At 42.2% G+C, this 26,498-nt stretch overlaps 1 protein-coding gene across 1 annotated transcript in view; it reads left to right on the forward strand.

Moving 5' to 3' along the window:
* Positions 1-26,498, forward strand: part of Chchd3 (coiled-coil-helix-coiled-coil-helix domain containing 3) — a 263,514-nt gene that overhangs the window by 229,335 nt on the left and 7,681 nt on the right. The window contains exon 7 of the mRNA XM_027391410.2: positions 23,710-23,845. Within this exon, the coding sequence (XP_027247211.1) occupies positions 23,710-23,845 (136 nt within the window). The remainder of the gene's footprint in view (positions 1-23,709; positions 23,846-26,498) is intronic.

A 26,498-nucleotide genomic window follows, 5' to 3' on the forward strand; every position in this document is an offset into this window, starting at 1 on the left:
CAATCCATGTTTCAACTAACTTCACAGCTTCATACAACGGCCTCTCTAGGTCTCCATTCAGGGACACCCCTGACACATGCCTGCCCTCAGTGGCTTTCCTTAGTCATGGAAGAAGGTTCCATAACTCAAAAGCCAGAACCATGTAGCCAAAGCTGCCAAGTTCTGCTGCTTACTGGGGCTGGAACATCTTCATCAGCTTTCTGATTTTCATGGTTCCCTTCACTGCCTAAACTTGGTAGTCCTGGAACCTGCTTTGTAGACTGGGCTGGCCTCAAACTCAGAGGTCTGCCAGCCTCTGCCTTCTCAGTGCTGAGATTAAAGGCATGCACCACCACACTTGGCTCTGAAGTTTTCTTTAATTCCTCTTCATAAATTGGAAACTTAGCTGAGTGTGATCTTGCCCTGAGGTCATCGTTCTGTTTAGTCCATTTCTTAATCTGTTTATCACCTTGAACACAGGAATGAGCTTCATTCCACTCCCGGTTGTTCCTTTTTCTCCTCAAATTGTTCTACATCTTGTATTTTTCCATGCTCACCATTTTCCATTTTCCTTTTCATTATAAATCTTCTTTAGAGTTAACACCAGTAACCACACAACAGAGTCTGTCCTAGGCTGTTTTGAGATTTCTTCTGCCAGTGGGATTAATCCAAAACTCTTCAATTTAGCCTCAAGCAGACTTGTCGGACAAGGGCAAAAAGCAGCCATATTCTTCACCAAAATATCACAGGAATGATCTCTAGGTAACATACTAATTCTTCTCCTCTGAAACCTCATGGTTTCAGGCCTCCTCCGGGCCCTCATGGTTCATCAAATTACATTCAGCACCACTTTCTTCTATGTTCCTACTAGTAAGGCCCATTAAGCATCACTTAAAGTATTTATCAGCCTTTCTAATCCACGATTCCAAGGTCCTTACTCCTTCAAGCAAAAGCATGGTCAGGCCTATCTCAGCATACCCTGGTTCCTGGTGCCAACTTCTGTTTTAGTTAGGGTTTCAATTGCTGTGAAGAGATACCATGACGGTGGCAATTCATATAAAGAAAAACATTTAATTGGGGCTGGCTTACAGTTGCAGAGGTTCAGTCCATTATCTTTTCATCATGGTGCGAAGCATGGCTGTGTGCAGGCAGACATGGATAGCTGAGAGTTCTACATCTGGATCCACAGGCAGCGGGAAGTGAATGTCACAGTAGACCTGGCTTGAGCATGCTGAGACCTCAAACCCCCCCCCCCAGTGGCACACCTCCTCTAACAATGCCCCATCTATTCCAACAGGCACCTCCCAATAGTGCCTATTCCTATGAGCCTATGGGGCCATTGTCATTTAAACAACTAAATTGGTCTTTGAAATTTATTCTAGAGTCATTTGCTTGGCACTTAGTCATTTTTCCCAGAAATGAAAATGACCCCTGTGGTTAAGCATCTGGTTTAGCCCTTAAAAACCTGCTTGACCCTTGTTGGTTCATAGTATCATAGTAAGAATGAAAGATTGGAGGTTCAAAAGAATCTCTATGTACATGTAAATGTGTATGCCTGTGTGCTTAAAGCACATTCGAGGTTTAAATGGCTTTGCTAATCTAATCACAGATAGAGCTGTTTCTATGAAGAAAGCCTTAGCAAAAACAACCTGTCTCCCAGGTTTTCCAGCATCTTTTAAGCATTTTTATTTAGCAGTTTGAAGAATCCTATTTTTAAATGAAATCTTCATAGACACTTCTAATACCTACAGCTGATAATGTGATATTTTATTACTATAGCTTATAAACTTATATTATTATAAAATAACAATAAAGCTTACTTTCATGAATATGGCATTTAATAGTTGGGGCTAAGGATGGCAGCTATGATCTTATTTCAGCCTCAGTCCCCATATTTATGCATTTGGCGGTAGTATTGTGATGATCCTGATTTCGCTGGTACGTAATGGCAAATGAACCCAGGTTGTTTTTAACAGCTTGTCTCACAGTCACAAGATACTCATCCATCAGTCTGATCTATATGATTAAGAGCAAAATAAGTTTCTGCTTCAAAGCTGAATAATTGACAGTATCTAATAAATCATAATATAGAAGTTGAGACAAAGACCCAAAACTTGTTATATTAAGGTACAATATACAATAGCCCCTGATATCCCCTCTGCCTCAGCCTCTCCATCCTCCTTCCTGTACCTCAGCTCACCCATTACAGTCTACACCCTGCCCCTTGCTCTCCTGCTGCTCTGCCCTCACCTCCTGCACACACAGTACACCCCAGCTTTCCCATTCTCCTCCCTGAGAGCTCCGTCATCTATCTGTCAGTACCTGTTGGGGATGTTCATTTCTTTGTTTTCCCGGTGAAGTCCTCTTCTCCTCCTTCCTCCGCACTGAAACACCACAACTAATTGCTGTCTGTGTAACCTGTGGGTTACTACAATATAATTTGTGTCACCATGGCCCGCACCCCTGTGTTACCCTTGTCACGGAGAGCCCCGTGAGTCATGCACAGTTCAGGATCCATAGGGGCAGCAGTTATGTTCTCACAGGTGCTCAGTTAATGCCAATATCCTAATTTACTGAACTGAATTGTGTCTCAACTTTCACTCTCAGTGTTTTTGCCCCGAATGAAGCCCTAAAATAGCCTGGAATTTACAGTAGAGGGAGCTTAACTAAAAAAAAAAAAAAAAACAAAAAAAACTAGGAATTAGAGCCCTAGGAGCTTCCAGGGCCCATTATGGAGATTGTGTGTCCAGTCACAGCTTACAAACCTTGTTCCCAGGTAAATTGAAACCATCTAGAGGGCTGGGAAATTATTCTCTTCATATTTCTCTTCCAGCAATACAGTGTTAACTGTCCTTGGGCAATGCATGTTGAAGTGAACTCATTCAGCAAGTAAGGAACCTGTGGCTGTTAACTGTGCCAACCTATTGGTTTGGCTTCTCTCTCTTGATGATCTTCTTTGCAGGGCATTAATACAGGGTTGGTTTTTGTTAGACATTAGTTAATTGACAGAGTTCATCACCAAGATGTACCTTATAGAAGCTGGGGTTCCCTGTGATGGTATCAATGAGATGGTTAGATCAACAGGGTAGGTAGATTGAGAGGACAGGTAGAATTCGAACTGAAGGGATTTTCAGTTAACAACAAGCCTTAATCTAGTAAACAAACAACAACTCTTGAGTTGAAAATTCCTTCAGTTCATATTTCTATATAGTATGAATTTTTGTCAAGGAAAGATTAATGAGACTTGAAATTTTCTTGACTTTTGCTGGTTTGAAGCCTGTTTTGCTTCTGTTGGGGTCGACAGATTTAGATTTTGAAAACCAAAGTTGTATCATTAGCATTTTCTAGTTGAACATGGAAACGTGAATTTTTCAATCCAGGTCATTCTCTACCAAGAATGCCAATTAAATGTTTTCTTCTTGCAGAAACCCACCTTCCTACTTTCCCCATGAAGTCTGTACTATCTGCTCTGTAAATCTGTCTTAAACTTAATATTAAGCATTTTCTTAGCAAAGTTCTGATGGCACCAAGGAGAAACTCCTGCATATGTAAGGACAAGAAAGCCATTCCTCTTTCTGCCTCAAGTCCCTTACACCAATCTCTGAGGCCACTCCCCTGCATGTATTAGTAGAGGCCTCACTATAGAGTGGAATGGTCTTGCTACATCATGGTCACATTTATGAATACGGGCAACAGCAAAGGCTCCGGGTTAAATGTTATAGTCAGGAAAGTCACACCAGAAGCTGTTTTGTGTCTGGTGTCAGTTTTTGCTTGGGTTCGTGAAAAGTGTCCTACATAAGAAGACATCACACTACAGTACTGCAACAGTATATTGTCACAAACAATAGCAAATTCTAGTGAGGTTTGTTGTCTTCACTCTCTCTTCCCTACTTTGGATGGATTAAGCCCTCTGAGCAATATGTAAACCTCCTGAAGGACTGAGCCACTTGATCACTTCTGCTTGGGGTGTAAGGGTTCTCTAAATGTTTCCTCTTAGCTGTGGCTAGCAGTGTGGTACTAGTCATCATTTAAGTGATGGATGTGACCAGCTCATTATTCCAAGGGGGCAGCCATTGAGTAATTACATAGTTTTGCCTCTGAATATGTGGTCCTGCTCACTCTCATATAAGCTCCAGAGATATCAGTTGTCTGAAACCCTGGCTCTTGAGTATCCATGGCACTTCCAAGTAGTAGCAGGTGGCTTATCTGGAAAGTGGCACCTATATCTTCTTGTGCAGTAAGTCTTCCATCCCCAAGGAGCATAGTCACTTTGAATCTGTTTTTATCTTCAGTGTGCTTTGTTAGAGTAGAGTGCTTTTTATGTGATTAAAAGTTTGCTTGTCTTTGAAGTCTATGGTTTCACACATTCTAGTCATGTCTTAATGTGCATAACAGCCACTGTGTTTTCCTATAAGTGAAGGTAATCCCAGAGGAACGCTCTCTACTGATCACGTGGACAAAGACATTATAGGTAATGCCAAAAAGTAGAAACCACTTAGGAACCCAGCAAAATTACACAAATCCTCCCAAGTCCTTACGACACGGATGAATGCCTCCCTTCCCCGAGCTGCCTGCTCCTGCCAGCGTTTCTTCAGCACTGGCAGCTGTGAAGAGCAGTGACGAGCACACATGTTGCTTGCAGCTCCAGGTGAGCAGAGGTGCCCTTTGGGCCACCGTCTTCACTTAGCACATACTGGACATAGCTGAATCTCCCTCTGATTTGATAGCATGCAGTGTTGGTTGGTTGGTTGGTTGGTGTGAGGCTTTCTGTGTCTTCTACTGAATTAAGTTCTAGCAAGATTTGCTCTCTCTGGCTTTCTGTTAGCTTCTTTACCTGTGGAGATGGTCTGTGTGCATATGGAAGGCTGTTCTCCCAAACAGCAGAATGAAAGAATATGGACAGAAAAAGGCATCCATCATTCCTGAGAACACAGCACAGCCCTGGCCCAGGCAGGTTATCATGAGAGCCTCTCAGGGTCCAGTGGGCTACTACTGGTGCTGGAGTAGCTGGGAATGATCAGGCAAGCCCCTGCCATAGAGGAAGAATCATGATAGCAGCTGGAGAGAGTCACATTTGGCCCATGATGGCAGAAAGATGGTGGCTGGTAAGCCCTAGTCCCTAGTTTGGAGAGAGCCAAATGATGGGGTTGGATGTGAGATGGTGTCATTAAGAGTTTTCTGGAGAGGCAGAGCCATTAAATCCAAAGCCAAATGAGTGCGTGTGTTATGGATGGGAAGACGTTCCTCCCATGCTCCTGACAACAGCCTAGTGACTGTCAGGAAACCCTCCTCTAGCACATGCTTTAAAGGGGAAAAACACTGATTCTCAGCTTCACATCAGCTTTCAAAACAGGCACAGTTAAGACCAAGGCTTAAACATTAATGGGGCCCACTCTTTGCTCTCGGAAGTGAAGAAATCCGCTGCTAAGCTCAGACTTTCTGTAGCTTTGCTTCCCTCCCTCACAGCCTTGGAGTGGGTCAGGCGGCTTTATCTGTTCTCTTTCATACCCTCGGAAACCTTGGGGCTTTTGTATGACAAAATGCTTCCTGGAAAAGAGCCAGGCCTCTCCAGAATTTTGACATTACAAAAGGCTCAGCCTTAACTGTAGGACCAGAGGAAAGTGCAAAGCTTAGAGTCCAGCCCAAGGTGAAAGCAGCAGCACTGAGGGAGTTTGCTCACAAAGGAAAGCAAACTAAGTGTCTCTGGGGCATTATCTTGGGTTGGTCATCCTAGCTACTGACGGCACTATGGTGAAAGTCTGAGACTCTGAGGGCGTCTAGCTGAAAGTTTCAGGGATTGACTAGTGATGTCTGTCACCTGCATAAGATAAACAGCTATGTATGCTATTGCATACCAGGAGTGCACATGTATGTCTGTCTGCCCTGGAATTAATGGCACCTAAACCATAACGAGGAAGTGTGGGATAGGTAAGAAAGGAAGGAGGAAGGCTAAAAGCATCGATGTTTGTTCTTGGGGCTTTTTTGAGGTCTTTTCCCGAGAACAAGAGTGAGGAAATGAAAAGCCTCCAAAAGTACTCTCTTATTTTGTTACTTCTGGTACTGATATGGCCTACTGTCAGAGGACACATTATTTCACAGTCATTCCCTGTGGCCCACGATCAGTGAAGCTGTAACTAGTATTGAAGGGCCTTAAAAAGTAATCAAAGTAACAACAGCTATGTACAGTAAGAGCATGCTACATGTGCAGTCATAGCTGCCATTTTGTTTGTAGTATGAGAGTTATAGTAGCTTTGAGTGTGGTACTCAGCATTTGTAAAACAGGGAAGATACCAACCCTCTGTGTGTGTATCAGTCTCGCAGGCAGAAGCCACGATTTTCGAGTTGGGAAATATGACGTCCGTCTAATGACCTGTCTCCTGAATATTGCAAACAGGATAGGCATTATTTCTCCAATAATTCTTCAGTCAAAATACTGGTACTTATAGTGAATCAAAACAGAAGTGGCGTTTAATGGTATTTGACATTAGTATTATAATTGATTTACCACCATGTTAAAAAGCTTTAATAAGAGCCCTTTTATTTTATTTCATTATGTATGGTAGTGATGATAATTAACTCAGTAATTATTCAGTTTAGATAGCCATCCTGCCTTTTCGCACCCTAAACTGGAATTGCAATCCAGAGTAGCACTTGACATATTACCCTTTTTAGGCTTTTCAGTCCAAACTCACACTGGGGTTACTGCCATGTGTGACAGTTTACATTGATACTATTAGGCAGATGAGTCTAAAATACCTATTTCATAGTCTGAACTATAGTCACATTATATATCTCTTAACAAATTGTACAGGCTTTGGTTTTTTGAGACAGGGTTTCTCTGTGTAGCTTTGGAGCCTATCCTGACACTCGCTCTAGAGACCAGGCCGTCCTCAAATTCACAGAGATCTGCCTGCCTCTGCCTCCAAAGTGCTGGGATTAAAGGCGTGCGCCACCAACACCCGGCTGTGTACAGGCTTTTTACCAGTAAACTTTTGAACAGTAATGAATCCAAAAATATCCTGGTTTTATTATATTGGCTCCAAGTTCTAATTGGTCCTTCACCAAAGCCACTCCTGCAGCTTCTGGAAGCCCTTTAACTTTTATCTAGGTTTTCTTGGCAGCCAACCACAGTACATAGGGAATCCTTCTAGCCCCTCTTCCTGTTGCTGCTATGAACAGGCCACAGATTCATGGACGTCAATCCTGTCATTATCAAGCCATCTAATCTTAGTTACTTTCTTATTGTTGTGATAAAATACCCTGACCAAAGCAGTTCTGAAACAAAGCATTTATTTTAGCTGACAGTTTCAGAGGGATACAGTCCTTTGTGGTGGGGAGATGTGGCAGCGACAGAGACCATGTGGTATCAGGATCAGGAAGCAGAGTAAAACAGGAAGTAGGGCAAGGCGGTAACCTCTCAAAGCCTGTCCCTAGTGATCCACTTTCTCCGGTGAGACTACCTCCTAAGACTTCCACACAACCTTACCAGCTGGGGACCCAGTGTTCAGACATGTGAGCCTATGGGAGGCAATTCATATCAAACTAGAACACCACCTACAGCCATTTCAACAGGAAGTCATCATTAGTACTCTCATGTGCCTGTTGTTCTCAGTGCCCTTTGGTGACTACAGCACCTGGGCAGGGCTGGGGAAGAATCAGCCATACCACAGAAACACTGAGAAGTGGCAGCCAGCCTTTTTAATTAAAACTGGCACTCTCTGGACCTCCTGCTGAAGACTGCAAGCCTGACTTTACAAAATGACATTTATGACCCTGAAGATACAGAAGCTCACTGAAAGTGGCTGAAAACCAGTTTCTAGCATGTTTGAATACTGACTTAATGGTAATAGAACTTTAACTGTGTGGTGTTTATTATTCTCAAAATACCCAACTTATTTTAGACAGGCTTCTGCTAGTATGAAAGCAAATGAAAGCCGTTTACCATCAATTCTGCTGAATTCCCCTCGCTGCCTAGTCACAAGTAGCAGCCGTACCACCAGCAGTGGTCAGATCTGTGCCAAGTGTAATTACTTCAAACACAATTCCATTTATTCACAGGGAGGACTGTTGCTCCCCATGAGAACTTAGTTGAGGAAAGAAAAAGCATATAGGTTTATGTTAATTATATACCTCATGCTAGAGATTTGATGTTAACAGGAGCTCAACCTTTTACTCCCTCTATCCAGTACATACACAATAACCATCTTTTGACAGCGCTCAGACTCTAGGCATCTTCAAGCTCTGTATGGGGTCACCAGCTCTTGGGTGGGTTGTAGCCTAATACTTTGTTGGAGTTGGCTTTTGAAAATAGGTGCCTGCTTTTCTTTGGATTTAAGGTGATAGACTCCCAGAAGAGCGAAATGTATTCATTGAAATAATAATAATAATAATAATAAAGAACACACTGTGTGCCAAGCATTATGTAGCGTGCATAAGCCTTATCTGACTGTTCTTCATGGCCATCTTCAATGGTGGGTAGAGAAGCTTCACCCTAAAGAGATTAAGCAAATGGTCCAAGCTGCTTCAGTCAGGGACAGATTTGGATTTTTTGTTTTAAATGTTGGGCCCTGTGTTTTTGCCATCATAGTAAATGGCTAAAGAATAAACAATAATTATTCTAGAACCTAACCAGATTTGATCATGCTGCTGTACTGGGAAACTGGGAGGAAGAGCATGCAAGTGCATACTATGGAAGCCCAGGAACTCTTCTTAAGAAAGAGAGGGAAACTTACTAATGGTCACTGGGCTTTTGGTCTCTGACTTTAACTGGAGTCATTCTATTGAATGAAGCAGAGCAACCATAGGAAGGATAGAATTTTTTTTCTTAGAGCTGTGCCATTAGCTACAGGTGACGTCTAGCTTCAGAGTGAATAAAATTCAATAGATTTAAATTGCTTTTTTAAAGGCATGTTTTAGATGCTTGTCAGCCACATATGACCATGAATGTGTTGGACAGCATAGATTCACAGCATTCCCATTGTTAACGGAAATTTCTCGTTCACTACACTGCTCCAGAGAACAGTATCATGCTGTTAAAAATTATGCAGTAGAAGAAAGGGTTAAAAATGCTGGAAGAGTGTAGTCTCATAGAATCAATCCCACTAGAATTGAGAGGAGGCCAGCTGAGAATTGTATCCACCTGCAGGAATGTCCTTTTCTCTGAGAGATTCTCTCGAGCAGCTAGACTCAGATGCTAACTTCGATGGAAAGGGGAGAGTGTTGTCCTTTGGCTTCTATCTGTTATTTTCTCTATGGAATGAGAGACCCAGTCATTAGCCATCAGCCAAATGGGAAGGCCAGTGGTGAACTCTCAGAGGAGGCTGGCCTGAACATGAACATTGTCACGATGGGAGACAGGAAGTATAGTCCAGAAATGCAGTAGTATAGTGGACAACTGTTAGTGTCAACTCAGGACTACATGGTGATTCCAGTTCCCCTCTTTATGTGATTTTTTTTTCCAGAAACACTCAATTGAAAAGCTGTATAAAGGGGCATTTATGGATTGGGGCAATGTGTGATGGCATTGATTAATACTGTTGAATCGGAACCCCTGGGGAGATGTAAAACTAATGGAGCTGAGCATGGTGAATCGAGTCCAGACATGGATTGAGGAATGCCATATTTGGTCCTGCATATATTGGCACATGCTTATGAGGGAGTCACTGAAATTTGCTTCTGAAGTAGCCCAAGGCCCAGACTGATCATAACACTTGGAGAAATTGTGTGGTAAATTGTTGTTCTATACTTCATAGTTAGCCTTGTTCATTTCAAGATTCAGCAGCAGTGTAAAATGTTAAGCCAATTTGCTTAATCTTGTCTGCCCTCTAAAATGCTTAAATCCATTTATGCAGCACAAGGGAATGAGATTATGTGATGCACTAGAATTTAATGCCTTCTTATAACGTCAATCCTGAATCCTATGGTTAATCAGAACCCAAAAAGGAAGTATTTTAGTGGTTTTCTCTTTTTTCAGAATTATTGTATGGATGTTCATAGAGGTGCATGTGGCTCATTCTGGTTGTATACTCATTTCCAAGTTTCACTTTAGTTAGCGACAAAATGCTCTGAAGGTATATTTTCCTCTAATTTTATATTTGATTTACGGAGCAGTTTGGGAAATAGTAGCAACTACTTGACTTTAGAATGCACTGCCAAAAATTAGTAGTGCTACCAAGTGTGATTAGTTGCAATTAATGCTAGAGATGAAATTGTTAATTGCTATTTTGCATTTTCAGTATCCCTTCGGATTCTTTAAACATACATTTTTCAAGTAGAAAGAGACTGTCTTCTCATTCCCAGGGACTTTGGGGGCGGGGGCAGTGTAAAAGGTTAATATTTCAGGTGCTCAGTTTCCCAGATGCAAGGCACTCTGTACAGAATTATGTTACTTGGGCATTTTTTTTTTAAACCTCAATGTCCAACCTTTTGAAATGAATTTAGTTCCTATGGAAACTTATCACTGCTCCAGATAGTGCCCTTATCCATAAGTGAAAACTAAAATCAATTCAAAGAACGATTTTATTATTTTATAACATGACTTGGGAAATGGACATTAGGAATATGGTAGTTGTGCTCCTTGGCTGTTACACTGCTTCATATTGGATTGTATCTGAAAACAGCCTTGCAAATGTCACCATCTGTGCTTTCTCTATGAGGCCAGAATAGGTAAATAGGGGTTTTGTGGAAGCTTGTAAGTCTCTCTCTCTCTCTCTCTCTCTCTCTCTCTCTCTCTCTCTCTCTCTCTCTCTCTCTCTCTCTCCTCCCTGCACCACAAGTAGTAGCTTGTGAGGAGGCAAGGGTATGAAGGCTACATTGGAAATAAAGTGTCAGGGCACAGAGGAAAGGGAGAATCCTGGTTGACTCCTAGGCAAGATTGGCATTTTGTGGGCTATGCAGTGAGGAGAGTTCATGTTAATGAGCGTGAATGAAGCAGTTGAGGGCAGAGAGGTTGGAGACTACCACAGGAATGTGATACACAATAGGCTAGTGTAAGGATGGGGGAAACTGAGGACGGGATAGAGGTAAAAGCAAGCCAAGGAAGAACTAATAACCACAACAGCCGAAGTATTGAAGTTTCATGCCAGATAATGTGATAGTAGAATCGTTACTGATAACAGCAGAAGAGGGCAAAGGAGGGAGCCCCTGCTTAGCTCCTAGGTTTAGTCATGAGCATCGGTAAAGGGCTTTTGCATAGGCAAATGGAAACAGTTGCGTGCGCAGGTCTAGCTTGATGCTTAGCATAGAAAATGCACCGGTAGAGAGAATCAGAAAGCCATGTCAGCTCCTGCCCTGGCTTCACAAGTCAGGATTGCTGTCTGACTGACAGAACGGAGGTCCCTTGCAAACTGAGCTCTGGGAGCTGCTGCCCTAGGAAGAGGGTTAGAAATTGAACTGTGCACTCAGAGAACAAGGAAAGAAGACTTCACCAGAAATGGCGGGTGGGAACCAGAGCTCAGAGTTTTGGGAATTACTTAGAATTAAGAGAGAAAAGGAAATGATAAAGCAGAGAAGACCAACTAGGAAGAATTTCACAGGTGGAGGAAGCCTCCAGGCTTTTCTAAGTTTGTTGATAAACTGTTACCCGTGCCTTGCCCAAGACTTAGCTAATTGAGTTGTTTCTGTTGTTTTTCTTATAAAGTGGCTGAGACAGTAAATCTGAAGGGTTTGCACCAAATTTGGGCTGAAGGTTGATGCAAATAGAAGTATTATGAGTTACTTTCAAGTTTACAGTTTTGTCTTGGTGTAACGTGTGACATTTCACACCTGGTGTCTCAGGGTTAACTTAGTGCGGTTAAGCAAGCCTCATGATTGGGAATTTCTGTGCTTAGGTATCCAGGGGAGGCAAGCAAGCTTTCTTAACACCAGCTTCCCAGGTCATACAGAGTGTCTCTCAGTAATAGACGATTGCATTTTAGATGAATTATTTCCTGATAAGCAATCCATGCTTGTGATGGAAATTTTAGCTCTCATATGCAAAAGTAAATCTCCTTACTGACTCTAGCCACCTATCTATTTTCCTCCTTGGAGACAGCTGCTGTTTCCAATTGCTTTTCTTCTTCTTTTTTTTTTTTTTTTTTTTTGAAGATGCATTTCCTGCATATATCAGCATATTGATATTATATGATTTTAAATTGAACTTGTGCACATCAGGAACATATGCAGAATAAATAATCATGGTTGACCAACATCTGTAAATTCCTATTTCTCTAATGCATTTTGTGCCAGATTTTCTCCATGTCCCATTAACCATTACCCAAGTAGTAATTCTTACAGTGGCTGAGAGTGGGACAGGAACTGGAAATACTGGCCATCCCATACAAGAGCAGAGCGACAACTATGAGTCAGTGTCAGAAATGCCCTGCTCTGGATGTGTTGCTTTGTACATGAAGATACCTAATAGGAGACATAGGAGGCAGTTTAGCAGCTGGTGTTGAGAAACTGTGATGCTCTCCTCTGTTCCTTCATAGGGAGCACAGCCTAGCAGGACGACTGGGCCCCTTCGGGCTTGGATTCTGTCTCTGCTGCTGTGCACCCAGCTTCTGCTCTAGAATCATCCTCTTTTGTGTGGTTTACTCTCAAGGATTCAGGCTACTACCAGGTAGATGACCCATTTAACCTCTGGAGTTTCCCTCTCAGAAATCTATTTCCTGCCGCTTGTCTCCAGGCTCACCAGCCATGATTTTAATAACCCTACCTACCACCAGCAACAACCTGTGGACTCTGTGCCTGAGACGAGCACTCCTCAGCCACACACTGTCCTTCCACAGACATACCTCTGGTTGTTTTGAGAGAAATGTTTCATGTACCTGAGGCTAGCTAGCATCCTGATCCTCCTGACTGTCTCTCAAATGGTAAGAATATAGTGCAGGGCTGTGCCACCAAGTCCAGCCTTGTCTTTAAAAGACCTGGCAACTCATATAATCTCCCAGGCCAGCTTTGGAGCACACCTTTACTGCTCGCCGTACAAAGGAAAACTTTCTTCTGCTTATGGAATGGGTCCTTTTTCTGTTTGAGTCTTTTAATCTCTATGTACAATTCCATGAGTTTTTAAAAAAGAAGAAATCCATTAGTTATGTCCAACTCTTAATGGCCCTGTCTTCTTGGACTCCTTCCCTGTCTTCACTATCTGACCAGAATGCTCCTCTACTTCACCTCTGGCCTCCTTGTTCTTTCAAACCCTGCTGAATACCTGCCATTTTATCTGAGGCTCTGTAGTCATTTCCGGCCAGGCATAATTCTTCCCTCTCAGATTTGACCATTGAAGGATGGACCACATGAGAACTTCTCTGCTGGGGAGTGGGGGCAAGGGCTGGGAACACCTCCCTCATCTTCCAAGTATTTGGAAGACTCTGAGCCAGCCTAAGCCACGGCCTCTATTGCTCCACCACTTACCACTTACCACTTCCCTGCCATCTGGCTTCTGTCGTGTGTACTGCAGTGCAGTTGTTTCTCCAGATCGCTGGGGACCGCATCCTCTGGCCCTCCATTACTTTCGTTGTTCTTAGCTGTCTTTTCCATCATGGAACGCCATCTGAGCCTCATGATGCTGCTCTGTACCATTGCCCCTATGTTCAGTTCTCCAACTGTTCGCCTTCCTGCGCTGGCCCTTCCCATCACAGCTTTTGCCCAAAGCTCCGGGGTCCTCCCTGTCCTGTGTCTCTTCGCTCCCTTTGTATTACTGGGAGTTTCTACCCTGTGGGTAGATCGCTGCTGAGCTCCAGCTGAGCTATGGTTGCACACTTAGATCATGAGGGTTGGAAGTTATTTCCACTTAGGCTTCCTGACAGTGTTTAAGCACCCTCATTATCATAAGACTCCCCATGTCCTAGCCCCTTCCTACTCAGCACTAACTCCTTCATCCCTACCCTACCCCACATTCCATGACACTCTGAAAGCTCTGAACATTCTAGAATCTCCTGAGCCTAGACCTGGACTCACACAGGCCCTGGCAAATTGGCCTCTGCCTCTTACAGTCCACCCTTCAATTAGGGGCCTTCTAAAATCCTGTCTCCTTTCTTCTAAGAGGCCAGAGGTGGACATTGCCTCTCAGAACAATTGTGGCACTAGCCACTTGCAGTGTTTCCTTAACATTTAGGTTTCCTTGTATTACATGTGACCTTGGCAATGTATAAGCTTACAGGAATGAACTTAATATCCTCACTGCCCACTACATAGTGTCTACAGCTGTCATGCCCATGTGGCATTCTGTCTGCCTGACAGCCCTGTGTCCATGGGTGGTCTCCCTATTCTCGTGACAGTACCTAAGCATCCTCTCATTTGAACAGTCCAAACAGATGGAAGGAAGATGGAAGGCTTGACTCTGCCCTCCTCCCAACTACTGCTTCCGCTGCTCTACATTGTCAACACTCTGACGCTTAAAGGGCAAATCAGTCTGGGTAATTTTTTTATCCCTCACTTGTCACTAAAATAAATGCATTTGCAGTTCTCTCAGCAAAGGGAGCCCCATATATCCCTTCCAGTGTATATCTGGTATTTGGAGCTTGCTCTTAAAATGGAGTGAAAGAAAGTACCATGTAAGTGATGCAACACTCTAACTATAGACTTAAATGTTGGTCTCATCCTATTTTTTTTTTAAGGATATGTCACAGTCTTCATTGAGATATGTGACAGTTTTTAAATTTTTTAACTTTTAAGCTATTCATGTCTTGATATTAAAAGTACTTGTTTAAGCTCTCTACACTCTCTACTCTTCTCTTCTCTGCTTCTGCTTCTCTTCTCTCTCTCTATGGCGACCGGCCATGGCAGTCAGCCATTAACCCTGTTCCTCTTCTCTCTTAGTCTCCCTACTCTGCCAGGCCTATAATAAACTGGTTAATATGTCAAAAAAAAAAAAAAAGTACTTGTTTAAATTTGCTCACAGCGGGGAAAAGGTAGCGATACAATGACCTGTTTTTATGTGCAGGTAACTTGAATTTCAGCAGGTATCCCCACCCCATCTTCCCTCAGCAAAGGAGTATAAAAAATCCATCCCAAAGGGTAATGCTTTTTTTTTTAAATTAGAAGCTTATCATAAGAGTTCGTGTAACTGTTTAAGCCCAGGGTGCTGACTCCATACTATCTAACAAGGAGATTCGTGATTCTGCAGTGTTGTGCTAGGCAGATTCCAGTGATTAGGGTTTAATAAGACATGTGAAGTAGGTATAGAAAGATTATCTCAGCAAGTTGTATTTGTTAATTTTCTCAGAAGGCCGCCAGTCCATTGCAAGCATCCTGTGTTTGAAAAACTTGATAAGAGGTCTCAGGGAGATGTCTCGGTCAGTAAAGTGTCTGTCATACAAGCAGGAGAACCTGAGTTCAGTTCGCCAGCACTCACTTGACAAAAAATTGGGTGTCACTATAGTGTGTACAGGTAATCCTGGTGCTGAGGAGGGAGAGACAGGTGGATCTTTGGAGCTATCTGACAAGCTAGTCTAGCCAAAATGGTCAGCTCCATGTTGAGTGGAAAACCATGTCTCAAAAAAGAATAGAGTGGAATATAATTGAGGAAGACATCCACTGCTGGTCTCCATAGGCACTCATATATACGCACATGCATACAGCTTGCAAACACACAGCCAGTGAAAGAAAGAAAAACTTGTTAGATTGCCAGAACTACAGCCTTTTGATGCCTGTTGTAACGTTTTCCTAGTTCTTTCTCTTTGAACTGGAGGACATGAAGAGTGAAAGAAGGGAGTGGTGCCCCTTGAAGACTTTGAGATTGAAGTTGTCTCTGAAAAAGCTTGCCCCAGTATGCACTAGTGCCTGGTCTGTAACTTGTGATTGCCTGCTTCCCGTGTCTTTCCTATTGGCTTGAGGGACGTGTTCAGCCAGTCCTTCTGTGTTTTCATCTAAATGACCAGTATGACTTATCTTTCTTCTCCAGGATTTTCTTCTAATTTCAGTGCATTATTCTGTGCCCCAAGATCCTTCTACCATCCCTCGTTTATCCAAGTTTCTCCTCTCTTTTCTGCCTCCAAATCTGGGCATTGATGAAAGATTGGGATAGTTGGTTTTCTCCTTCATGGTAAGTCAGTACAGCTCAGTAGGAAATTTCCAAAAGGCACTTCTGATGGGGGAAATAATGAGTGCTGAAGAGACCTGCCAATTAAAAATTACCACCAGTCTCCCCAAAACCCAGCTCCTGCAGAACCTTGACATCATTCTTGGAGGGTATGAAACTTGGCTTCTGCTCACTTCTGTGTGGAGCCTCTGGTTGACTCACAACTTCTAAGTTCTTACTGCACACAGCTGCTCCCACCTCTGCAGACTGAGCCTGTATTAGCACGTAACCGCATAGTCAGAACTTTTTTCTGAGGGGAAGCAGAAGAATTTAGAAGGCTTACTGTCGTATGGTTAAGGATGTATTTTACAACCCAAGTTCAAAATCTTTATAGTCTAAGTACACTGGACAGATCCCCTGTGGCCTGGAAAAGCAGCCAGTACAGAGTTCCTCTTTGTCAGTGATAGATAGGTTTCCCATCTGGAATACCTTTGGCCATATTCCAAACCAAGCCCCTGTCAGTGCCTGGCACTGTGTTTATACCTTATTGTTAGGACACATTTTAAGCCTCATGTGTACCTCTGTTCCACCCTTCTAGACTTTTGGCAAGCTCACATCTCATTTATCAACTGCCACAATAGATAACATGTAATAAATTCTTAATAATCATTTCTAGATTAATCATATTTTTTGTAAGTTACTGAGTGGATGAAAGAATTCATGAACTAACCAAATCCTAATATTTTCTGTCCTTGGACCAATATTGTGAGCATTCCAAAGTAGCAGCATTGGGAAATGGAAATAAGTCACAAAGCCATGGGTTAAGATGACTTTGAACTTGTGTCCGCTTCTGTTCTGTGTATTATACAGATCCACATATTTAAGGGAGAGCCAGGGCTAATGCATCGTGTATGCTTAGGTTATCATGTTCCCAGTTGTCTAATTAAAAGAGTTGCTTTACAAAGTGTCAGATAAGAGGCACTGCAGTGCTTGTCTTTAATACAATAGTGCAGTAAACAGGGCTGCCCTCTTACTAGGCTATTCAAATAGGAACACTGGGGTGTGTAAGGTTATTTGTCTCCTTCAGTGTCCTCTGTAGATTCAACTTGTGTCCTGGGACACCTCTTCATTGCAGATATCTAAAAGAACAATGGGATCATGTCCCCAGATAGTGTGTATCTTATAGCTGTGTCACTCCTATGAACTACGGTTACGTTTTCTTTTTCTCCCATGTGCAAGGCAAGAGGTCCCGTTTCCACCTAGAGTGGAATGAACTCAGTATGAACTGCCGCTGATGCTCAGCACTGTTCAGTCATTCACCACCTTTTATTGCTACACTATTTGCTGATGTTTATTAAATAATAACAATAATTCCCATTATTTTTAGGGGAAAAACGGGAGAGAAAGCTGGCTCTAAATGAAGTCTCCCTGCCCAGATGGTGGTAGTCTATGGCTATACAATGATGAGAACTTAAGAAATCATTGTGTTCTGAAAGTTGGTTGAGTTAAAACATTGACATCAGTTATATTCTGTGTCTCCCAACAATATCTAGCATTGCCTCTTACTCCAGATCCCTTAAAGAATTCATTTTTCTCCCATTTAGAAATAACAGACTGTGTATGGAGCCCAGATTCGGGTCAAAAGAATGGTGATACAGAAGTGAAAATTAACCCAGTTGTTACTTTTTGTTACACCAGATACCTGACTTCACAGGATCTTTTCACCTGAATGAGTAACACATTTTTTTGTTCAAAAGATTACTTACAGAACCAAACAGTAGGGGTCATCATTCTTTCGAGGTGCATACGGCCCTGTTTCTAAGTCCAGTTGTTAGGGGCAGAGGTGGCACTCTCATTCTTCACTGGTGTTGAATGAGCCCAGGCCATGGGACTCCATGTAGTTTCAGTGGTGCTGGCAAAATGCTAAGAATGGTGACTGGGAGTTAACTTTCCTCCTGAAAAGAAGCTGGGGCTGCGAAGTCCCAGTGTCAGAGGGCATTGTTGTCCACCAGCTGCCTGCCTCAGTAGCTGGTGTGTGGGCGGGCACGTGCTGCTGAACTTGACTTGTCATTCCTGACCCTGTGGACTTCAGGTACCCCCAGTGTTATTTAATAAGAAAGGAGAAACGCACTGCAGGATCGGATATGTTTTCACGCATCCAAACAATCTCCTTATTTAGTACTTAGACACTTAGAGGATGCCAGGCCATCTGGATCTGTGTGGGGTAGGACTGTGTTGCTCCTTACAGCATCTTTGGGGCTTTTATTCAGGACTATAAGTATAGAAAGATTGGTGTTGCTTTCTTTTCCTTCCTTACTGGTCACTTTTCTTTTGTGGATCCAGATTACTGAGTTTGGTTCTTCATCTTTTTTTCAAAGACAGCAGATTAAAATTAAAATATTAAATATTAAAGTACTTCGATCTAGATGCTCATCCTTCAAGCCCTAGATTTACAGGATAGAACTCTATGTAAGTCAGCTTTCATCCCTCTGGATCCCTAGGAGGCTGGTTCCAGATCCCAACACATACCAGTGTCTTCACTAGCCAAGCCTCTTAATATAACATAGTATTTGCATGTAATATGCATATCCTTCCTGAAACTTTTAGTGACCCCTGGGTTGGCATAATATCCGGCACAGTGTCGGCGATGCCATGTGAATACTTGTTAGCTAGAAAAGCTCTCTTCAGTGCAAGTGTTTTGTTTTGTTTTTGAGGCAGAGTCTCTATAACCCTGACTGACCTCCCCCCTCCTCTGCCTCCCAAGTGCTAGAATTGCAGGTGTGTGACAGCACTTTGCTTAGCCAGATGTGTTGCATTTTTCCCCCCACAATATTCTCTCTCAAGTATTGGTTAAGTCCCCAGATGTGAAAGACTGACTCTCTCCTGTGTACATCTATCCGTGGCTGTTTCTCTCAGGACACCCAGGCTGACTGTATCGGTCTAATGGGGTATACTCATTATGAGTAGTGGTCTGCCTGTCAGCCTGTCTGGTCTGTTAAACAAGTCAGTGGTTCTCAACCTATGACTCTCAACCTCTTTGGCAAACCTGTATGTCAAAAAATACTTACATTATGATTCATAACATTAGTAAAATTAGTTATGAAAATAATTTTGTGGTTCGGCATCACCACAGCCTGAGCGATTATATTAAAGGGTCACAGCACTAGGAAGGTTTAGAACCACTGAACTAAGTGCTCAGCCAGGTATAGTTCAGATCCATGCCACTTGATCTTACGCTGGCAGAGACTCTTGGCAGTTTTTGTGTTGTAATGATAGACAGCAGCATACTAGTTAACGTTGCATTTGTAATAGTTGCTGTGGGGGGCATCTTGAATTGTTGGTTTTCAAGACATTGCATCACAAGCTGTGTGTGAAAACAAAGGAGGCACCTGTTAGCAGTGTTTGGTCTCCAATATATAATTATGGAAATTTGAATAAGGCTCAGAGACATCACTAATGAAATGATTAGCAGTTATTAAAAATGCCAGATATGCTTGAAATGAAGTTTGTTTTTTGAATCTTGCATTATTAGGAAGAGGCTGTTTATACTTTACTGGGAATATTAATATTAGGATACTATAAAGTACAACGAAAATTTACAAAACAATGACTTTTTAAGTCCTTTCTTTTCATTGAGTTTTATGGAGACTTTATTGTGAATGGTAAAAGATAATGACATATCATGTAAGTGTTGGCAGTGGACATAGACTTAGTGTTGCATTTCGAAAGAAAAGCAGCACTATTAACCACTGGGATAACATCTAAAGAATAGTTGGTATAATTTAATGGTAGCTTTGGGGCTATGCCTTAAGAATGGGAGGTTTCTCTTCACGGCCATGTTACATGAAACATCTGACCTCATGAAAGATGCATTGTTGGGTCCTGTTAAAAAAGCAGTGTTCCCTTTAGCATCGGATAACTCATTAATTCATATTTTCTCTCCCTCTCCTGTATGCACCCCCAGTAGTATTTCATCTTAGTGTTGTAGACCTCTCACGGGGTGCTTCCTGGTTAACATACAAGGAAACGATTCTCTTTTGTGTCTGCACTCACAATGAATGACTTTTGTGTTCCCCAGAGCTTTGAGAATTCTGACTGCTGATGGCCACCACATGACTTCTTCTGAGCTACCTGCATATATTTCCTTCTCTGAAGTTACCGTATTATATGTGCCATTTATATCAGCAGAACTAAAAAGATGGATAAGTAGTTTCTTCAAAATGTAAAGCTCTGACTCACATCAAAGAAGATTCTAAAATGTGAATGTAGGAGAGGCATCCGTGAGGCTCTGACAGCCAGAGAGCTGGTAGCCAAGTGTCTGTCACTGTGTTAGGGGTTTCTGTGTTCTGTTTATATAAGCCTCAGCCTCACCCAGAGTGTTTCTCCTCCCTTTGACCAATTAATTCATCCTTCACGAAAGTCTCCTAAAGAAATAACCAGACATGGTAGTGATAGTTTTATGTTCATCACCAGGTGGTTAGAAGCCTTGACAATTAGAAACAGACTGACTCTTTCTGGCCTTTATTCCAAGGGATCAATCATGGACTTGTGAGTGGAATAAGAAAAGCCTCTGAGTATATTTTCTTTGATGCTTTTTAATATTGCCGTTAAGCATTTGGTAAAAAGGGGAAAGTCTTGCTGGCTCCCAATGCCACAGAAAGAAGAGTGCTTTCCTGGGGTTTTGTTCATGGGTCTTGTATTTGGGACTCCAGTCCTCCCCTTGTGTCCATTCTCCAGCCACTAAGCCATGCACTGAGAATATGGATAGGGTGAATCCCAGCACTCAGGAGACAGGCAGGTGGATCTCTGTGAGTTCAAAGCCAGCCTGGTCTGCATAGCAAGTTCCAGGACACCCTGTCTCAAAAAACAAAACTACAACCAAAAAAGGTAAAGAAAATGAAAGAAGAAGATGGGTTCTACTAAAAGTTTTCAATTATTTCATAAGCCAAGAAGAAATGGTTTTTGTTATTAACAGTTCCTTTTGGCTCAACTGATTTTTGGACAGCTGTCACCCTTACCACTCTCCTGTGTTTCCCATTTTGTACTCATCTTGCTTTTTTTCTTGTCACTTATCATTCCTTCATTCAATCTTTCTTAAATTGTGTAAATGTCCTTTACAACTAAGGTTTAATTTTCTGACCTAAATACCTTGGAATTCTGCGTTTTCTAATTTTTGCCTAATAGTGGCTTTTTCCTTCGGCGGGCTTGGAAGCAGTCAATAAAAGTCAATCGCTGAGACTATGATTATATGAGGGGCTTCTCATAATGCATATTGGAAATGTCTTTGAAGCCCTTTTCCTGAATGGAAGGTGCCATGACTTGTGCTTTATGGCCTTCTAATGTTGGATGGTAATCTCATTTAGCATCTTCCAGAGTGAAAACAGTGCATTAGGACAGCATAACGTGCCCTGCAGATCAATACGGAAACAGATCTGCACCATTCAGATGAATCCAAGAGAAATGGGCCCGAGTCGAGGGAGGAACTGGGAGTCAATTATGCTGATTTCCACTGTTCTCTCCCCCAGTCTGCATCTAGTCATCAATACGGGTTAAAATGTATACAAAAAGGATTTCAGATGATGGCCACATAGAGAACAGACCACCAGACAGGAAATCGAGGGCTTGCCAGTGAGTACTGGTATTGATTTGTGGTAATAAAAGTATATTTTGATACACTTCAAACATAAATAACTCATGGACTTGAACCTGCATGACTGAGGGTGAGTGCTTGTGTGTGACTTGCACTGATGCTTTCTAAAGAGGGAGTGGCATTAATGAGCTACTATCAAAATAGTCTTGAGAAAAGCGTGTGTTCGTGCTACCTCTGTGTTACTAGTGAAGGGCCTAGGGTCTGCTCAGGCCTATTTTTTGCTCCCCACCACCTTCCCTCTGCCTGTAGACTTGGTGTGCTGTCAGCACCAAGTCAGAAGCTCAATACCTCAGCTCTCCTGTGTGAATCGTTGGCGTTGTCAGCCATGTATTTACTGCATTCAGCTGACCTGATGTTTAATCATATTGTATTCAACACTGATCCGGACACAAGTCTTGCTGTCGTCAGTTGGTCAGTGGTTTTCTGGGCTGTGTTTCCGGAATCATAGCTGGCTCCTTTTTGATGCTGATGCTCATTTGTTGGGGATTAGGAAAGCTCGGATCCAGAAAAATCCACAGACATCCATAGCATCAAAAGCTTAAAAAGAATTGAAACCCCTGGGGTTTGGGCTTAAATTCTGTTCTCAGGTATTAGACAAAGTAGTAGAGTAATGAATGAAAAAGTAAAAAACTGTGTTAGGTAAAATCTGTGGATCATTTTTTCCCCTGTATATATACTTCCTTTCTGGGGTAATGGGAAGAAGTTTCCCACAAGGACAGTCATGAGGCTTGCCTTTCCACTCCAGCAAAACATACATTAGCTTATTGTGTTGGGTAAAAGTAATGAGGAAACAAACTGTCACCCAAGGGTTTACTTATTGATGGGAAATATCCCCCTGTGTTCTCTGGGGCTTTTGTGTTTAGAACCCATTAAACTTAAAGTAATACTACTTCAGGGTTATATGGAAATAACAAATTTAAATTTCAGAGACAAAACTGATAAGACTGGAAGCATTTTTTATTAAACAAACTAATTTAAAAATATAAATTCCTAGATTATTTATTGATTTGCATATTTTCTCTCTGTGGTTGTCTTTATAACTCACAAGTTCTTCCATCATACAAACAAGAATATTTTCTGTTTGTATAATTCATTTGGCTTATTATTTTCAAGTGTATATTATAAGCTTTGTGGAAACATTTATGTTTGGCATGGCATATTGACTGAGAGCAATCCAACTAAAATCTGAGACTTGTAAATATAATTGTGAAAGTTTAACCTGGGGGATTTTTGGATGTTTACCCATTTTTATTAATTCAACAAGCTTATTGTATGGCTTCTATAAAAAGTATCCACATTGAATAGTGAATGTCACAAAGAAAACAAGATATAGTTCCTTGGAATTTACATTCTGGTAAATGTAGGTTGGTGGATTGCACTTGATTATTGTATAGTCCGTGACATGGGCAGAGTGTAAGTTAGCATGGACAAGGTGGAAGCCAAAAACTAGGGAGAGGTGTTCAAAGAAAGCTACACTGTTCACACTGAAAGATAAGCAGGTAGTTTTCAGTTACATGGGTACGGGTGAGAGCTCCCAAGAAGTTTGGTACCACTGATGAGAGACCCTTAACTCGACTCTGAATATAATTTACCCAGGCTGCAGCAAGGTACACAGGGGCCAACAAGGGCTAAAGGCAGGCAGGAGCCTCCTGATCCATGTCTCTGCTAGCCTTGTACTTCACTTAAGAAGCAATAGAGAGTGACTTGAATTAATGGATTACAAAGAACCCTCTAGGTGACCTGTGGCTGCAGGGAGAGAGCCAGGGCTGTAGACACAAAGACCAGAGGTCATTGCTTGGATCCAGGAAATGTAAATACTTCGAATTTCTGTAATAACAGTGAGTATGGAAAACCATACCGCAAGGGCCAGAGCTTCATGACCTGCTGGCTATGGGTATGCCAGAGAGAAATTGGGCCTGGCAGATTTCTGACTTTCCAGACAAGGCTGTAGGGCAAGAGCACTGGCGTCATTTGTAGGACCTATATAATCCTTAACCTTGTGTTTTTTATATAATCTTTAACCTTGACCTTTACAGTGAATGAGGATGCCTTTTCTCAGTTATCCTTGTTTTGTTTTCAGGCGGTATGAATATCATCCAGTCTGTGCAGATCTGCAGACCAAAATCCTCCAGTGTTACCGCCAGAACACCCAGCAGACCCTCAGCTGCTCTGCTCTAGCCAGCCAGTACATGCAATGTGTCAACCATGCCAAGCAGGTGGGTGTGCAAAATGCTGCCTGGACACCTAAAAAACAGAAAGCCAAGTTGTTACTGGGCAGTGATAAAGACCTAATGTGTGGGAAAACTTCCTAAACTCAGCTAGTCCTCATCAAGAATTTCTGTAATCAGTTGGTTAACTCCTAAGTTCTGTCCAGTTCACTGTCAGAAGAGTCCAGATTCTAGCTAGGCCGGGTGGTTCAGGCCTCCTACCTACTGGAGGCCCAAGGACACAGACACACACATGACACTCATGTTAAAATCAGCCTGGATGGCTTCATGAGAGCCTCTCTCAAAGTAAAAAGTAAAAAATGAATGGGGGGGGGGGTGTAATTCAGTGGTAGAATGCTTGCCTGACATACTCAAGCCCCGGGTTCAAGTCCCTGTGCCAGAAGAAAGAGTTATGCTCTCCTGAACTCTCCCTGCAATTTATTTATGTGCAGGGGGGAAAAATATATTTAAGATAAACTTCATTGCTCTGAACTTTACATCTTCTAATGACTCTAATGATTATATCCTTGTGGTTAATGCCTCACATTTCCAAGCCACCATTCAAAGCCAGCGTGGAAGAAGAGGCAGCAAACATGAGGTCCATAAGAGTAGATCTAGCTGAAAAAAAATCCACCCTTCAGTCACTATTCATTCCCCAACCAGATGGTAGATAGAGCCCATTAGAGTAGCGTCTTAGTTAAGGTATCTATGGCTATAAAGAGATACCATGACCATGGAAACTCTTAAAAAGGAAAACATTTAACTGGGACTAGCTTGCACTTTCAGAGGTTTAATTCATTATCATGGCAGGACATGGCAACATGCAGGCAGACATACGCAGGCTGAGAGATACACATATTCATCCATAGGCAGTAGAAGTTGGTGACACTGGGCATAACTTGAGCATATGAGGCCTCAAAGCCCACCCACACAGGGATACACTTCCTCCAACAAGGTCACACCTACTCCAACTAAGCCACACCTCCTAATAGTGCCACTCCGTATGAGGGCCATTTTCTTTCACATACACACAAGCTGGGACACATACATAAAACTGAGTCATATTTAGGAAGTAATTTTTCTCCTTTTGTGTGCTTCATGACCCTTCATAACTTCGTAATATGACTGCATATTATCTCTTCATTTATGTGCTTTAGAAAGCTAATGAATCCCCTACAGCAAATTAACAGTTTCAACAGGTCACGTAATTGCTTTACAGTTGGGTGTACATGATTTGTTGAGAACTTTGGTTCCTTCATCTGACAAACTTCCTAGAATTGACCTTCTCACCCATCTAAATCTAGTGTTTGGGTTATACAGCATGCCTTCTACAGTTTGCTCTAGTTATAATACCACTTAGTGTAAATTTCCAACAGTCCATAAATATCTGAAGAGAGGGTCGCTATTGTCTGGTAGCTGGGAAATAACAGTAACGTTAAATAAGGAAAATGTAATCAGATTTAAAAGCCTGTGTTGTCTTAAAGCTTCATGGTTTGCTTTTGTCTGTTACTTGCTTATAGAAGCACTTGCATCACTGAGTATTTGCCAGGGTTTCTTTTCTTTAAAGGTCTTGCTAGAGGTAATGCTGCTGATGAATTAGTACATGTTATTTGTCACAAATGGCCTCTGATGAGCTCTTAACAAGCCCCTGACCTTCAATAGCAGTACTGCCTGAACACTTGGGACTTATAGGTTGACCTGATAATAGAGCCTTGTGGAGGTGGCACTGAGTCATCAATAGAAATGGTGGCTGTGTCAAAGTGTATGTTTCAAGACTGGTGTCTGACACCAGTGCCTATTTCCACAGTGGGATTTCTGGGATTGGTGAAGTGGCAACACCGAGTGCCTTAGAGCATTGGCTCCACCCTTGCCTGGAAAGATCTTGTTGAACTACACTTAGTCCCATCGTGTCATTGGTTCCAATTTATGGGATTTAAAAAAATAAAAATAAAAAAATCAACCTACAAGTTAACATGCCTCACAGTACAGCCGATGGGGGGAGTCTGGTGGGTCTGGGTTTGTAACAAAGTCCTGTCTCTTCCTAGGTCTCTGCCCATGACCCTTGATTTCTCTCATCAGTTTTTGTGATGCTTTCACTTATGCCGAGTACTCAGCACATCTTTTGTTTTTCCCAGATTCAGGTTCATCACTTAGGAAAAAACATGACATTATACTAGTGAATGAATAAGAGACCTACCTTCCTTCCCACTCACTTCCCAGCCTGCTAAGTAGTTCATTACTTGCAGCCAGTCTGCTTAGAGTATCTAATATTCCACAGCTCTGTGTCCACTTATTTGGAAGTGGATGGTAACAGAATAATATCCAAAAGATGAAAGTCTTGCCATAGCGTAGACAGCACTGAAATAGCTAAGAACTATGAAACATGAACCCTTGCATCTCTTCAAGCTTTGGGATTTCAAGGTCACTTCAACACCCACTCTTACATGTTTTTTATGACACCCTGAGATGTAATAGAAATGGTTTCTTTCACCATTTCGCAGCTGAGAGCATTGAAGCCCAGGGACATCATGATGGTAAATTTAATAACTAGTTCAAGATGCACCCTGCCATCAAAACAAAAGAAAACAAAAATTTTCAAGATAAACTAAGTGATGTTTGTTTTTGGAGCAGGTGAGTGTAAGGAGAGACATCCATCATCTAC

Source organism: Cricetulus griseus (assembly GCF_003668045.3).
Source record: "Cricetulus griseus strain 17A/GY chromosome 1 unlocalized genomic scaffold, alternate assembly CriGri-PICRH-1.0 chr1_0, whole genome shotgun sequence".
Lineage (NCBI taxonomy): Eukaryota > Metazoa > Chordata > Mammalia > Rodentia > Cricetidae > Cricetulus > Cricetulus griseus.